General features: G+C 42.5%; 1 protein-coding gene across 1 annotated transcript in view; it reads left to right on the top strand.

Moving 5' to 3' along the window:
• THSD7B (thrombospondin type 1 domain containing 7B) overlaps positions 1-17710 on the top strand; it is a 443716-nt gene that overhangs the window by 171370 nt on the left and 254636 nt on the right. Inside the window, exons 3-4 of the mRNA XM_083153878.1 lie at positions 3869-4679; positions 8246-8491. Of these exons, the coding sequence (XP_083010004.1) occupies positions 3869-4679; positions 8246-8491 (1057 nt within the window). The remainder of the gene's footprint in view (positions 1-3868; positions 4680-8245; positions 8492-17710) is intronic.

The following is a 17710-nucleotide window of genomic DNA, read 5'->3' as shown; positions in this document are numbered from 1 at the left end:
GGAGTCCGGACGTGTGGCGTTCCCGGACTATACAATGTCAGGGAACTGGAGACTGGAGGAAGATCCTGCACAGTGCTGCCGTGGAAAGCCAGCTAGATACCTGCAGTGCTGTGACTGTGAAGAGCAGGACCGCCTGCGGCTATTTCAAATATTGCGCCTGCCCTGCTCGCGGCCAGGCAGCCAATCGGGTGTGGTGGTTACTGATTGAGAGCTGGACCGCGAGCAGGGCAGGCGTGATTTTTTAAATAGCGCCACCGTGGAGGCACTGGGATCACTGCAGGAAACCGGGCGGCAAACAGATCGACCCCGGCTATATGTACAACCATGGGCATCATGATCTGCCCCTCTGGGGGGGGGGGCAGCTACTGAGCAGGGCCGTCCGTGGATGGGAGTCGCCGCTGCTGCCCTGGGTGGAGTGTGCTTCATCTCTAGAGTGGGGGACCCGGGGGTGAGTCGTGGAGTGGAGCGACCCGCGGCCGCCCAGGCTGTCCCCACCCCACATCCCTTCCTGGCTGGAGTCTCCCAGTGCAGCCACTGTTTCAACTCCATGGTGTCCAGGCTCTGGAGGAAATGCCACCAGGAGGGCATTGACAAGGTCACGAAGGAGCTGATCCTAAAAGGTAACGGTGATGGGGGGAGGGGTCCAGCCCTGTGCACTGGTGATGGGGGCATCATGTGAAAGTATTGGGGTACCTATCACCTGCCCCCCTCCCTGGCAATAGTGGGGTACACATCACCTGTCCAAGCCTCTGGCAATACTGAAGTACCTATCACCACCCCTCTAGCAATGGGGAGATAACTATCACGTGCCCACGCCTGGCAATATTGGGGTACTTGTCAGCTGCCTCACGCCTGGCAATAGTGGAATACTTACCACCTGCCTACTCCTGCCAATATTGGGGTACCTATCACATGCCCCTGGCAATAGTGAGGTGTAATGGGCATTAGAGTGTGTGGCATAACGTGTAATGGACATGTAGTATATTTATGTAATGGTTGTGTGACGTATAATAGGCATTCTGGTGTAAGTTTTTGGCACGCACTGTCCCTGTTGTCCTTATTTAAAAAAAAATTGTTGAGCCCTGGCATATCTCATAATGGGCATTATGGTATGTGGTATAATATGGGTGTGTGACGTATAATAGGCATTATGGTGTCAATTTTTTGCGCGCGCCTACGGCACGCACTGTCCATTTTGTCCATCCTTTTAACAACAGTTGTTGAGGCCTGGCATAACGAGTAATAGGCATTATGGCATTTAGTATAATATGAGTGTGTGATGTGTAATAGGCATTATGGTGTAAATTTTTGCTGCGCACCTTCCGCGTGCACTGTCCATTTTGTCCCTGTTTTTAAAAAAAATGTCCAGTCATGACATAATGTGTAATGGGCATTACAGCATGTGATATGATGTAACGTGTATGTGGCATTATCGTGTGCGAAATCAAGAATAGATTTGAAGCAAATGTAAAAAAAACAAAAACCATAAGGTGGGTCAAGGGGCGGGGCTGGGGGTGGGGCAATAGGTGGGCTGTGGGTGTTTCAAGGAGCGGGTCCCTGTCCGGGACTCTCTCAACACAAAGGTGGTAACCCTAGTTATGGGTGACCAATAACCTGTTTGACCAGGACTCTGAGACAGTGTCTATTTTACGTATATTCCAACTACACACACCACTCATCAAGAAGAGGAAAGTTTGTAACGCCCAATTCAGAACAAATTGCAGTATGATTACTGGGTATATGGCTTCCAACCATAATATTAAACACACAGTTGGCATTATGTGGGTCAGATGTATCAAGCTTCAAAAAGTGATAAAATGGAGAGTGATAAACAGCCAGCCAATCAGCTCCTACCGGTCATGTTGCAGGCTGGGTTTGAAAAATAACAGATATGAGCTGATTGGCTGGTTGTTTATCACTCTCCGTTTTATCACTTTTGAAGCTTGATACATCTGGCCCTGAATGTGAAAGCTGCTCTTTTCTCGCATACTGCTTGTACAACATCTCTATTTTGGAAAACATATTTGTACACGGTCATAGTAAAAAGCAGCAGGTAACTACTACTAATATAATGCTAAAGCTTGTGTGATCCACTCTTTAAGTACTCTTGCTGTTTACAAGTATGTACTGCTCATGAGCACTGTAGGCAGCTCCTTTATCCTTCAAACACAAAAGCAATTCTACGGTTCTTTCCTACAGTTACAGTATAAATGCCGCATTTACCTTATCAGGGTGTAAATGCTCATGAAAGTTACTTAAATTGTTGAAGCTTTTGCATGAGGCAGATAAAAAAAAACTACTTATAAAATGTATTTATATTGCCAGCCTGAGGCTTAGGAAGCTACATCATGCAGCAATTGTGATGGCCAATAAAGTCTAATTGACTGTAAATCACAGTGTGAATGGACCAAGAGAAAACCCACCAATCACCAACCACCATTACAATGGACAATGAACAATTCGGAATGTTGTTATTGTGCAAGTGTTTGTAGCCAAAAATTTCTAAAATAGTCCAAATTCTTACCTAGTCACTATTGAACATACATGAGTACAGATTTTCATTACTAAAAATGATTTATTGCGTACAATTCATTGGAACAAACAGCAAACATGCTCTGTCAATAACAGTCTTGAGTTTGAAAGTAGAAGACTGACCCTTTTGCAGGTATTGATCTCAAGTAATGCTCCAAGCCTCCCCTGCATATGGTATATGTTGGATACTTCTGTTTGTTATGCTATTTTATCAACTTGTGCAGTACATATACAGTCCCATTGACTTACTTTTCTGGAACATTTCCCATGCCTTTATTAACTGAAGTTCCCTCTTTGTGTTTCAACTATCTGCGACCTTGAGAGGAGCTGAAATACACCAATATGACAAATGACTAAACTGTAGAAAGTCGCATAAAATGAGTTCAGATAAGACAGCAGCAAACAATGGCCCTTATTCAGATCTGATCGCAGTACAAATTGGTTTGGAAAATGGGCAAAACCATGCGCACTGCAGGTGAGGCAGATGTAACATGTGCAGAGAGAGTTAAATTTGGATGGGGTGTGTTGAAACTGAAATCTAAATTGCAGTGTAAAAATAATGCAGCCAATATTTACCCTGCACAGAAACAAAATAACTCACACAAATCTAACTCTCTCTGCACATGTTACATCTGCCCCACCTGCAGTGCACATGGTTTTGCGCATTTTCCAAACAAATTTGTAATGTGATCAGATCTCAATAAAGGCCAATGACTGGTCTCTCCCTGCTAATAATTGTGAACATTGAGAATTTATTTATTTTGTGGCAAGATATTTGTTTATTTGTTCACCTTTTTCCACCTTTTATTTTCTTTGTAACTTAAATTATTATGTAATTAACCAATCATTTTAAAATCAGTAAAGCTGAGAAACAGGGTGCCATGAAATGTATTCTCAATTTTTTAAGGGACAAATCTTTATAAAAGAAACATGTTAGTTATTAAAGAATGACCTTAGAATATATTTCAAGTATGTAGCAAAGACTGGTACAGTAGGTAGAATCAAGAGTTTATGTGCCGCATAGAACTCAGTCAAAGATCAATGCCCATATGGGCTATACAGATGTAGCCACTCTCATCCTTGCTGTGATTTAGTTGCTTGTACTTGTTTGTTACGCCAAAATCAAATTAGATGCATACATGTGGCGATGGGATCACGGCAACCGCCATGGAAGTAGGACATTAGCACAGCATTGCCACATCTGTACAGTATATGCATAATGTAATTTCAGTATATACAGTGAGTATCTACAAAAATTAATTATACTAATATTGTTTTTTTATTTAAGTTTCCTGTTTTATTATTCACAAGTTAATGAATACTTATTTTTTTCCAGGGGCATGGGGTCAATGCATTGGTGAATGCGGGCCAGGAGGTGTCCAGAGCCGGTCGGTGTGGTGCGTACATGGTGAAACTTGGGTAACGCATATCTCAAATTGTGAACCAAAGGATGAGCCAACAAGCCAAAGGAACTGCTTTAGAATTTGCGACTTGCACCGTGATCTATTTCAGTGGGAGGTTACAGAATGGGACACATGTGTTCTTGTGCCTTATTCCAACAATGAGGTTAAGGCAAGAAGCACAGACTGTGTTACTGCCCAACGTGGTCTACAGCAAAGACAAGTAAACTGTGTCCACAAGGCCAACAGGTCCATTACACATTTTGAAATCTGTGAACATTTTACTCCACGGCCACCAGCAGAACAAACTTGTCTAGTCCCTTGCCCCCAGGATTGTATTGTATCTGAATTCTCACCATGGTCCACATGTGGTAAAAATTGTGGGAACCATCTCCAATACATAACTCGTTCAGTCATTTCTGCACCTTTATATGGTGGCTCAGACTGTCCTAACCTTACTGAATGGAGGGCCTGTCCATTTCATAGTTTCTGCTCTTTTGGAGAAGAAGAACATACATACAGCCTGAAAGTTGGACCATGGAGTGAGTGCCGGCTGCCCCATTTAAAAGAAATCAGTTTGAGTGGAAGAACTATGTTGGATTTTGGTTCTGACTCTGGGGAAAGAAGTACATTTAGGCAGGAATGGCCTAAGTTACTTGAGGACTCTGGCATGTGGGACTTAGAAATTGGTTATCAAACACGGCAAGTGCAGTGTATGCAAAATGATGGAAAGAATGCTCTCCTGAGGTAAGAATTATTTTCAACTAAAACATTGTAATAATTTTCATCTCTCTGCTAGCCACATTCACTTATTCAAAACAGAAGTTTTTATGGGATTGATGATATTTAACCATATAAAAGAAATCCAAGTTTCCTGAATTGTAACCATTACTCTCTCTTCTTTCTTGCTATTGTAACTTGTAGGTGAGGCCTGTGCACCTAGTCAGCCATGAGTCAAGTGAGTTTTTTAATGGGTGTTAGTTGTGGAGGCCGCCTCCTTATCAAACAATCTTTATAGGATATTAGTATTACTTCATTGTGGTTATAACATAAATGTCCCTCTTTTCACTGAAACACTCAGGCCATACTCTCACTAATCCTACATTCTAATGGAATTTGACCCATTTGACCTTATTTATTTATGCTTTATTTACATTGGTTTTGGCAAGGAAATGTGATAAGGTCACCCATATGCCGCCGAAGAGATGGTACAGACATCAGTCCAGCCAAAAAGACTCTGCATATATCCAATAAGTAGAGGACCACCTCCCCGAAATGCAATCTATATCCTTTTAATTTAATTTGAATATCTTGTTCCTCAAGATGGAATATTTTTGTTATTGTGCACATAAATAACATTCAGAATAGAATACTCAGTATGAACATCTAGCCAAGATGATGGGGGAAATTTAGATGGGAGTTCTGTTTCATATGAGCGTTTCTGCCCTGCGTGTATGGACAATGATCACGGGGAAACCTGCTGGGATGAAAAACACTCAGTGCATACACACTGACCGGTTTTCGCCCATTTCATTGATTTTCCTCCGCCAGGGTGGGCAGATTTCCATAGCGGGGAGCTATGGAAAGCCGTCCAATCCCTCGCTCATCTGCATTAAGGCCTGGGTGGAGGCACCACCTAGAAACACAATACAGTTACTAGACAAACAGTGTAATTTGCATGTGATTCTATTCATGAGACTTTAATAGTCTCATGAATTCAGATGATGAACTTACACATTAGTATTATGGTGGAAAGATAGGTATCTCATAGGCACAGGTGAGCTGGCAGAATTGCCCTTAGAGTTTTCCTGGATGTAAATAATTAAAATATGTATTGCTTAAATTTTCATTTATTTCTCCAATCTGGGATTGCACAGTGTTTTATAAAGCAGATAGATTTTCCAATAATATAAATAAAAGATGCGTTCTACATGTCACAGTCTGCTTCATCAAAGAGATACCTTGTAAAGAAGACAGTCTCATTAATAGACCAGTCAGGGACAGACCTTTCAGAACCATACAGCACTACAATGCGGATTGTAGGTGAATCTTCTATAAGACTATTATACTGTAGGTCATTTTCTTGTACTCCTGAAGTTACATTTAGATGTTTTATATTTAATGAAGCAAGCTGCAACCTGTGAAACGTGTTGATTATTAAGATCAGCCATGTCCAAACCATGGCCCTCCAGATGTTGTGAAACTACAAGTCCCATCATGCCTTGATGCAGCTTTGCTATTAGGGAATGCTAAAACTATGGCAAGGCATGCTGGGATGTGTAGTTTCACAACAGCTGGAGGGCTGCAGTTTGATCACGCCTGATTTAGATGAATGGAAATTCTATAAATGCTTTTATGAAAAAATATTGGAGAAATAAGGGGTAGTTTTATTAAGCTCGGTGAAGTGATAATGTGTCTGTTTTTTATCACCGGCCAATCAGCAATTAATTGTGAAGTTACAGGCTTGGTTTGAAATATGACACATGGGAGCTGATTGGCCGGTGATAAAAACCAGACACTTTATCACTTCCCCAAGCTTAATAAATCTACCCCTAAATGAGAATTGAACTATTAAAGTGTACTGTATAGTCAGAATGTGTATTAAGGTCATTCTACCAGCACATCTGCACACTTCTCATTGGAGTGCGCTAAATTGAATTACTCTTAAGAAAAATAGATGCTGTCCTTGATGTGGTAAGGAAGTATATTTTCCCAGTTAATTGGAGGTGGGTATACACATACCCTCCAACATTACCCATTCTATTAGGTACAAAATGCTCGGTTTCTGGACTTCCTTGCCAGTGGCAGTTGGGGCTGCAGCACAGTCCAATATTCAAAAAGGGGAGCCACACCTAATGCCACCTCAAACATCACTGTCCTGGACTCACTGGCAGTTGATGTGACCCCCCTCTGAATTTTTGACAGTGGTGGAGTCCAACCTCTGTAACTGCCACTGGCAGAAAAGTCCAGGAACAGAGCATTTTGTACCTAATGGGATGGGTCATGATGGAGGGTATGTAATCATAGCCTGGTTTAGTTGGGTTAAGTTGGTTAAAAGTTTTTAAGAATATTTAGTTTATTCCTAATTGAGAGCCATCAAGCGCTAGGCCACTTCCTGTATGGTAATATGAAAGCTTATGTGCCCATATACTATAATTGATATTTCTGATGGTCGGTGATTCCTTCTCTTTCTCTTGTCCTTCTGCTAAAATGAGCTATAAAGACATGACCGGCACTTTAAAGTATTCCTAACTGCAGGTTTATTTTCCAAGTGAAAAGGCTATAGCTCTGTTTTTCATCATTTATTTTCAGCCCTAATGAACTGAGCTAAATTAGGTCATTTATATATATATATATATATATATATATATATATATATATATATATATATATACTTTAAAAGGACCTTCAATAACACTTGTTTAATTGACTAGATAGCCATATTAGTTAATAAAAAAAAAACACTTGTTCCCAACCTCCAAGTCAAGAATAGCTAACTTGTTGAAATCTGTTTCTCTGCTGCTGATGAAAGGTAGCACTCACAGCACGCAAGACTGATGAAGACTGCAGCGGTTGAGCTGACTCCGCTGCCTACTAAGGGGTTAATTTATTAAGATAGGAGTTCTACTGAAGATGGGATGTTGCCCATAACAACCAATCAGATTCTATCTATTGACTTTTAGAAGGTGCTAAATAAAAAAGAAGTAGAATCTGCTTGGTTGCTATGGGCTGCTATATCTGCTCACTAAAAGTAAATGTATGACCATTCAGTTCTATAATTTATCTCATGATAGTTAGAAGCTGATGGTAACTATGAGTAACTTCTCTAATTTATGTATCCCAAAGATGTGATACATTGCTCCCTTAGAATGCTTCTTCATGATCAGTTCTTGTAAGTATTGACTTGCTCCATCCCTGATGTGAATAGAGATAAGTAGGGGAATATCTTTTTTAAAACCCTCAACTTTGCATCATCCTTGGTTTTCTCCTTTACAAATAGTAAACTACTGTATTTAATCCCCGTCTATTGCAAACTGGAAAAAAGTTTTAATAAGAAAATGATCTGAATTTCATAAAACTGTGGAATGTTGGGAAGCCTGGTACTGATGTGAGGGTCTACCCTCCCATGCAATGCATAACCAGACTACACTATTTTACTGAAATCAAATGGAGATCTAATAGACTATCGAAGATGAGATACATTGTTTCAAAAGTTATTTCATTTCATCAGTCAAATGGATAAATATCTGACCAGTTATAATGTAATAAAAACAGGAGGTATATAAATTAACTGCGGCTGTCTGTTGTCTTAGCATCTGCACCCAGGACAACATGCCTCTACATTACCAATGTTGTATAATGCCAAAAGACTGTGAAGTATCGGAGTGGTCTGAGTGGAGTCTGTGTTCTAAGACCTGTCAACCCGGAGGGACAGTTCTTGGATTACGCAGCAGGAGGAGGGATGTTAAACACATTGTGATTGGTGGAGGAAGACCATGTCCAGTACTGGAAGAAATGGAAGCGTGTAATACTGGAGGACGTGAGCCACCATGCCTCAGGTATATGACCTATCATTATCATAGAAAGGTCAAAATATGTATTACATGTAGTTTCCTCTTATTGTTATTGTAAAGCCCTCTTCAGGATAATGTTTGTTTTTAATCTAAAGATATAGTCATCCACTGTTTTCTACTGTCACACTCTGCCTCCTCCTGCCTCTCCCTGTTACCCATTGCCATGTTGAATATTGTGAACTTAGGTTAGGGTGAAGGAGGGGGGCCCAAATTATATTTTTGCACCTGGGCTCACCATCCACAAGTTCTGCCACTGCTAACTATCTAGGTTGGTTTATGGACTTTACATAGAAACTGCTTTAAAGCTACACTGACAACCTAATTACCCAATTAATTAGACAATTTTGCACACTAGCTAAAATTATTATTATTAGTATTCATAATACTTTTGGTTGATTCATGATCTTTAATCTTTAATACAAACCATGCACATAAATTCAGTTTGCCATTTCCATATAGTGGCTTACTGATTGTGTAAGTAGAGGACCAATCACAAGCCATAATCTCTTAATTGAGGCTTATGATTGGTCCTCTGCCTTAATTCTCTAGGGGATGTGAGAAGGACAATCTGCACAAACAACTGCAATTTCTAACTAGACTAGGCATAGTAATATGTGTCTAGCAGATGGCAGCGCAGGTTAGAAGGGTTTCAGCACATCAAGCTTAATAAAAAGAAAAAAGTTTTGACTGATTGCAGGCAGCACAAAGTAAAATAATTGTTCTCACCCCTAGCTGTCCCTATTTTACGCTGTGCTGCCTGCAAGCAGCATATAGTACATTTTTCCTTAGTGTGCAAAAACACTTTAACACATATAAATCACAGATTACTGTACCTAGCAACAAATATAACGCTCACTGCAAACATAAGGGGACTGTGTGCTGGATATAGCAGCAAGAATGCTATAAACAGCTAAATGTGATACTGTATTTATAAACATCTGTATTATCAAGGGCATGACTACTATAGGGGCAAGGGGTGCAGCTGCTAGGGGGCCCAGAGCTAAGGGGAGGCCATCTTCCCTGTGTAAATAATATGTTGTACAGTATATTCATTTAATTGGTACATAAGGGCCCTTACCAACTTTTGTTATGGGGCCTACTAATATCTAGTTACACCCCTGTGTATCATAGACACTGCCTTACATTTCCTGAAATCTATCACTCAATGCTCACTTATAGTCCTATAGCCAGGTTTGCTATGCCATGCAACTTTTAAGATGTTTTTTTTTATTTTGTTATGGTATATTCAGTAATGAATATATTTATTTATTTACGTTTCTTATAGAGCGCAACATATTCTGTTGCGATTTACAATTGGAAACAACAGTGATTAAACAAACTGGGTAGATACATTAAAATATAAACATTTTCTGTAGTACAGTTAATATATGTATAGATTATAGTTCTTTAACCCCTTGGGTGGTAAAATTTCCGGGCATACCACTAATATAGAATAGGTGTGTGCCAGTGGTGTCCAGATGTGCACCACTGGCGCAGCACCTCTAGAGCCCCCCGGCCCAACCTTTCCAGTCCCCCCGTCACCTTTGCTCTGGCGATCGGATTCGGTACGTCGCCGGAGCTCCCCTGACCCGCCCGCCAGCCATCACTCATTTTACTGTGACGTCGGGGGCATGCTCGGGTATGGTCGGCGCGGATCGGGGGGACTCGGGAGCGCTCAGGCACCCGAGTCCTCCCGAGCCGCTGCGAACATCCCCCAGCCTGCCGCCGACGTCACTGCTGAAACTAACAGGCGGCTTAGGCAGCGGGGACAGCGGCAGCAGGGAAGATCCGGTGTATTAACGCCGGAGCGGAGGTGAGGGGGGCTTCCAACTTTCTGTGGTGGGTTTTGCTGGGGCAGGGCAAACCTGCCCTGGTAGGTTTTTCCTTCCCCAGCAAAATCCACCACTCAAGGGGTTAATAATACAATAGTTGGTCTATAGGTATCTTGGTCAATAAATAACCTTGATAGCCTTGCATGGAATTACTGCATTGAATTCTCGCTATCGATTTAGAAGCCTAATCTGCAGCCTTGGCCTCACAGAATGTCACCATATATATTAGTATATTATTAGCTTTGAACTGCAGCCATTGTTCTATCATTCAGAAATGTTTTACATCAGGAAAAGGATTTGACAGAATATTATTGCGTCAGAAAACACCATACATTTCATCACCGTTGCGGGTGACAGCCATGTAATATACTTAAGGCCAAATATATTACATGCTTGTTAGCTATTGCCTATCCTGTGGCATGCCACACACATTAGATCCTACATGCCAGTTGTTTAATCTTCGTTAGATGCACGTGGGCAGTATAAATGGTGAGTCCCTGAGTGCCCATACACGTGTGCTTAGCAGTATTACAAGGCGAGCCACATGTGTGTTAGCCTAGGGGAAACTTAAATCAGGCCCTGGGGAGAACATGAGGATTTTTGGGGACAACTGGAAGAGAGAGTTCCATCATGAAGAAAGCCTGTTCCTCAGATCCTGGGTGTGAGAAATAGGGCTAGAGATGCTGAGGTTTAAAGACCAGACAGAAGTTACACTTTCAGGGATACTAATAGCAGGTTTACAAATTAAACCATTTATTCCAACAAAATCCCTGATCAGACACAATTTTTTACCCGAGATTTTGTCGAGTCACCAATGTCCCCGTTTCCACTGCACCGTTTCCACTGAATAGGGAAAGCCCTTTACTGATGATGACACTAGCTGCCAGAGCCCAGGAGGGACCAATCAGCAGCTTTTTGGAAATTCCTGGGCGTGGGTTCAGAGGGGCGGCGTTAACCTACTCGCTAGGCTCCAAACACAGGCACCCTAGCGAGCTGGTCTAATCATCCCTTATGTGTAGTCAGTGATAGAGACAGAAACTGTGTCCAAAATTCTCCAGTATCTCTAAAGCTCCACACACACTGCACGACTATGCCCAGCATTTCTGGACAGCAATGATCGCTATCATCGCTGGGGGGGGGAAGCCGCTCAGTGCATAAACACTGAGCGGCTTTCTCCCTGCCCGGTGCCAGCAGCGGGGAGAGGGCGGCTTTGCATAACGCAGCGCTATTCAAAGCCGTCTTCAAAGCCACTCATCTGCTGGTAATACCAACAGATTAACAGTTTTGCCGGTGATGATGCAGGAGCGTGCATCACTGCTCACCGCTCATCGCCGGGGCATACACACTGGGCGGCTTTGAGCTGAAAGCCGCTCAAACTTGTTGTTTTGAACGGCTTTCAGCTCACAGTCGCCCAGTGTGTATGGGCCTTAACACATTATAATGCACCAATTATATTTCCAGTTTTACAACTTTCTGTAGAGTGTTCTAATATATGAAATACATTTTAGCTGTGCAATACATTTTCAGTGTGCAAACACAATTTGAAGGTATTTTTTACTCCCCTTTCCTAAGAAAATAATATCAGATGGTTCCCCCGCTTTAGTCTAATGTACTATAAGTGCCTAGAAATGCATTTTCTTTGTTCCATTAAACTTAGCAAACATTGTTTCTTTTTTTCTAGAGGACGTATTTATGGAGAGGTTTAGAGAGAATATGAAGCTAATGTACTTATCGATTAGAAATGAAAAGTTGTTGTTTGAAAAATTGAACATATTGTTCAAGTTTATTGTGTGTTTAGTTATAGGGGGCAGAGAGAGAAATCCGATTAGAACTGAAAAGCACTCTAATGTTATTTTATATATATTTTCTCTGCATTCTTCCAATGTAGACATAATATAACAATATAATATTTATAGGAATTTACTTATTTTTTGCTAAGATGTTACCAAGTCAGCTTAGATCTGGTTTTCTCTGTGTAGCATGCCTTCTGTCTTTTAAAAAAAACCTCTTGTCAATCTTTATCATTAGATACAGGATTATATGCAATATAAAAAGCTTGAAATATGCATGCAAATATGCATGAAAAATACTTAAATTATGCATGAAAAGTGTTAAAATATGCTACATTAAATAATGAAAAAAAAGTCATTTTTAACTTATTTATTTAAAAATCAGGATCCTATTAGTTGCAAATAAACCTCAAAAATAGGCCCACAGCACCTGCAGATGTTTAGTGCTGTACACAGGATTTTTTTTCTTCCAGGCTGATACAGCATAATGCAGCGTCCTAGGCTCTTCTGTTATCAACTACACAGACCCTCATCTCCAGCGCAGATGGATCAAATGTCAGCATAGCATGTGAAAGTGGCGCAGTGGAAGGCTTTCTCCCTGCGCCGCATACTCACTGTGACCCGGAGTTTCCTTCGCGCCGCGTGATGTCACAATCCTTCCGCCCACCTGCTCTGCTGCAGAAGTCTCTCTCTTGGCGCAAAGTCCCAGGCCAGGGGCAGGCAAAGGTTCAGAAGCTTTGTGGCATAACCCGCCCCGACTGACTATTATTAAAATAGATTGGCAGCCTACAGCAATGTCCCCCACACTGAGCCAGGGCCGGACTGGGATCAGAAATCGGCCCTGGCATTTTTCAGCACACAGGCCCACCTGAAGCAGACATGACCCTTGCGCGGCGAAGCCGCGCGGCGAAAAGGAGCGTGACCTCATGGAGAGGAGGCGTGGCATCACAAAAAGGAGGCATTACACATTATGGAACACACCATAATGCCCATTACATACTATACAGCACACCGTAATGCCCATTACATACTATACATCACACCGTAATGCCCATTACACATGGTGGCACACACAGTTATTCCCATTACACATGGTGGAACACACTGTAATGCCTATTACAAACTATGACACAATACATTATGCCCATTACACATTTCGACATTGGCACACATCATAATGCCCACTACACATCATGGCACCCACCATAATGCCCGTTACACACTGTGGCACAAACTGTAATGCCCACTACAAAATATGACACAATACATTATTCCCATTACCCCCCCCCCCCCCCACACACACACACACACATATACATACAAAAATTAAACACACTTTTGAAGCTTACTGTAAAAACCAGGATGGCAGAGGGTTAAATCTTTCTAAGCAGCAGCATCTTGTAGAGGGGGAGGGCCGGGCTTGTAATCGGTGTGCAGTGTGAAAACTTCCGTGCAGCAGAGAAATCCATCAAGCAGCAGGCAGACGCAGCTATTACAGCCAGCCTGTGCGGACACTTGGGAGGTACAGATCAGCTCTGTGTGTAAGGCTTCTGGTGCTGCTGCAGGTCATACACACACTGTGACAGGCAGCGCAGACCGGCAGGACAGCAGAAATGAGAGAGAGGATGCAGAGCGGGGAGCACGGCTCTCTCTGCCTCCTCCATGGGACCTTTCATTTTCTGACACCCGCGGCCGGCACCTCAGGCTCAGCTACCCCCGCTGGCGTGGCTCTCTGACACTGGCGCATCATGACGCTGCGGCGTCATGACGTCAATCTGTAATCTGTAGTCTGTAATGACCGTGCTGCCCTTAGCACAAAACTGGCCCACAAGGCCATCGGCCCTTCTGGCATTTGCCAGAAGTGCCAGATGGCCAGTCCGGCCCTGCACTGAGCACATATTGGCCCGGCCTGCACACTCTACCACTACCTGGCCAGCAGGAGGGCAAATCAGTGCTGTGATTCATGGGTGGAAAGGGGGTGGGTCCTAAAATAAGCACCATCACTAGATTTTAGGTAAAATATGCAATAACAAGTGAGAATGGGCAAAATATGCGAATGCATATGCAAATGCATATAATCCTGCACTAACAGTTTGCATGGCGTATGGCAGGTGACGCATACGACATCAATGATTGCTTGGCCAGGGACCACCAAAACCTCAAAATATATCAGCAAGCAGCAGTGGTGCAACATGTGGATTGTGAGCTCAAGTGCAAAAGTGTAATTTGGGCAACCCTCCTCCACTCCAACCCAAGTTCACAATATGCAACAATGAGAGGCAGAGGGTGACAGGGAGAGGCAGGGTGTGTCAGGGAAAATCAGTGGGTGACACGGGCAGCATTGGGCTCCTTAGTCATCAGGGGCCCCAGTGCACTGCACCTGCTATACCAATGGCAGTTCCATCTAGGGCAAGCAGGCTAAAATACAGTACACAGATCCCTTGACGCGCCTATAGCCTGTTTATAGCGAGATTAAACTGATGATGCTCTTTCATTAGAGATGTGAAAAGAACTCTGTGTTTTGGTTTTGGTTCTAAAACATTGACATGTTTTGGTTTTAGCAAAACCTCAAGTGTTTTGGATTTTTTTTATCTGGATTTTTTAATAATTTATAAAAACAACTAAAATTATGTTTCTAAGACCTGTTTTTATTCCTGCAATGTGCTAAGGCCACAGGATCTCAGACCCTGCAATGTGATAAGGCCACAAGATCTCAGACCCTGCAATGAGACCCACAAGATATAACACAAAGTTAATTTTTTAGTAAATTTACTCCCAAATCATTATTTGTCAAATTTGTCAAACTAGTACCTGAATACACTCAGAAATCCTATTATACATCCAGATATTGGAGGGTACTCAATACTGGCCAATATTTCTAAACTTCAGAAATATCGGCCTTTTTGACATGAATAGGTCTAATTTATATTTTCCCACTTTCTGAAAGTCAGAAAAGACATGGATCGGCGAATACGTGTCTCTTTGATTGGAAACGAATACTAATTTGACAATTTAGCAGCCTTTTCCGACAATGTAGATCTGACTTTTAAACAAGTTGGATCTGCAGTGGCGAGTCCCGGACAAAAATGGCTGGGATTGAATAGGTACTGGCCGATAATTCTGACTATCGGAAATATCGGCCAGGATTGAATAACCGACTTAATCTTACTGTTAATAGGCTGCATGCCTTTCAGAACCTTGTGCTAAGCACCTTCTTTACAGTACTGTATATCACATTTTAGGAACTGCTCTGGAAAAGTCTGCTGCAAGTAAAGAAAATACTGTACACCACAAAAAAGTAATGGAGTGTGGTAGTGCCCTCAGCATTAGTACATTTGCTTTAAATTACAGTCATTACCAGATCATCAGATTGAGCTGTTTCCTCACTTAATGACACCCTGCTGTTCGGGCTCGGGAAGCCCGCAGGTTTGCTAAATGGAACACTCTCTGGCAATACAGTAATTATATGTTTGTATTAATGTTTCTTTATCCTAAAAATCTGTGTAAGTTATTTCCTATAGAAAACAAACAAACACTGCTGCTAAAATATTAATTCCTGCGCTGCGGTATCTCCCCGGGTAGATCCACCTGCATTTTACTGACTGAAAGTGAGTAAGACATCAGTCATTAGAGGGAACTAATGTGCTACTACTGCCTGTCGCCTATGATCATATAATCATCTCTTTGGGGGAATTATTATTTTTATTATGTTTATTTATAAATTGTCAACGCTCTCTGCACTGTATTGGAATGAATCTGCATTAGTAGAAGAAGACGACATGTACACAGAGTCTCGGAACAGTCATATAAAATGAATGAGGTAAATAGGTACTTGAAACATAATTGTGAGCATCAGGGAAAGAGAGGGATTCCAATGTGTTCTTTGTAAGGAGTCGGGATTGGAAGAATAGAAACAATAGGAACTAGGAAAATAAACGTAGATACCATGCTCCAAAATATTGAAGGGTTAGTCAGAGGTGAGGTGATGGTTACATAGTTCTCGCAGTCAGGGCTGCCATTAGGGGGGTGCTGTGGGTACAGGTGTCCTCGGCCTCTCGGAGAGAGAGAGAGAGGGAAGGGCCGGGCAACTCATTTTGCCCACCGCACTTCCCTCCACTGCCTCTGCGGTGCTGCCTCTGCTTTCAGTGTACTCAAAGAAGCCCTGCAGAGTCTCGAAGACTTCTTCACCTCTGGATGCCGGAAGCTAACCAGAGCTCGCAGACCGGCAGCCGCTCTGATTGGTTAACAGTACGCGTGCTCTGATTGGCTCACCAACCGTGCCACACTCCAATTGGTCGACGTTGTCTGGAGGCAAAGAAGCCTGCACTCCAGGAGGGAGCAGGGCTTAGGTCAGCCGCATTGCACTGAGCAGAGCAGGAGGCAGCCCAGCGGAAGGGGGTTGGGAACCGGAGCCGGACGTAAGTGAGGGGTTGCCCAGACTAAACATCAGTCCCGGGCCCCAAAATTCTTAGCGGCAGCCCTGCTCGCAGTCTGCATACTAGGTTTCAGCTGAATCCAGGTTTTCTACAGTAGGTTAATATTAAGGGATACCGTAATTTGGGTTATTGTCTATAATGGCTTCAGGGCTGTACCAGTTAGAAAAGTTTATAGATTAGTGTCTTATCATATTACTGGAACTTTATTAAAGTTTGTGCCAGTTTTGTAGTATAAATTACTGCCAAGGAGGACAGAAAAGGCTGCTGCTCTCCTAGGTTACTTAAAAAATCGGTGCTTTTTTTCTGCACCTTGGACCTACACTGCTTTTGTATTGCACTTTGCCACATGTCCTGATGAAAAAGGGATTTATGCCTTGAAACGGCTCATTGACATCTGGGATGGTATCTTATGTACTGCACATGTAATATAAACTGAAGTCCGAGGTGTGCCGCCTAGTGTCCGTTTGTTCTGGGGGTCAGATCTGGGAATTGGATGTCAGATCTTTTATTTATTTATGAGAAGGGCACCCTGGCCATATCTGCTATCGTCCAGAGTGCCAAACAATCAAATTCATATTACAGTATATACGAGGCCTTCCTCTTGATTATGCTGCTAATACATTTGTAATCTGATGTTAAGTTGGTGGATAAGGTTTCTCTTTAATAGCAGTACCGGTATAAGGTTATGAAGGAGAAGACTACTCCAGTCAGTCTGGGGAAGTACCGATGTGTAATTCACCCTGGACCTGGGTTCGATCCCTGGTGGATCCAACTGCAAAAGCTCAGAAATTGCAATAAAAAAGTAAACTCAGTACAGATTCTGGAGTTAATTAAAAGGCGGTTCTCACCTTCAGTGAGTGTGCTCTGGTGCTCAGATGTGTGTGTGTGTGTGTGTGTGTGTATACTGTGTATATATATATATATATATATATATATCCAGATAGATCCGGCACTCCCACTGTGATTCGGTACTCGCTCCGGTGCCTTCCCAGGGGGGATACCCCAAATACGCAGTACAGCAGCTCACCAACAAGCAGGGGCGTCACTCGGAGACTTCAAAAAGTGATTTCTTTATTCAGCAAAGCATGAACAATCCAACAATTGTTTCGAGCCTACAAGCTCGTCCTCAGGGATAGCACACAAGTG

Source organism: Crinia signifera, chromosome 7 (assembly GCF_055691185.1).
Source record: "Crinia signifera chromosome 7, ASM5569118v1, whole genome shotgun sequence".
In the NCBI taxonomy this organism is placed as follows: Eukaryota; Metazoa; Chordata; class Amphibia; order Anura; family Myobatrachidae; genus Crinia; species Crinia signifera.
This window is presented reverse-complemented; position numbering and strand designations above follow the sequence as displayed.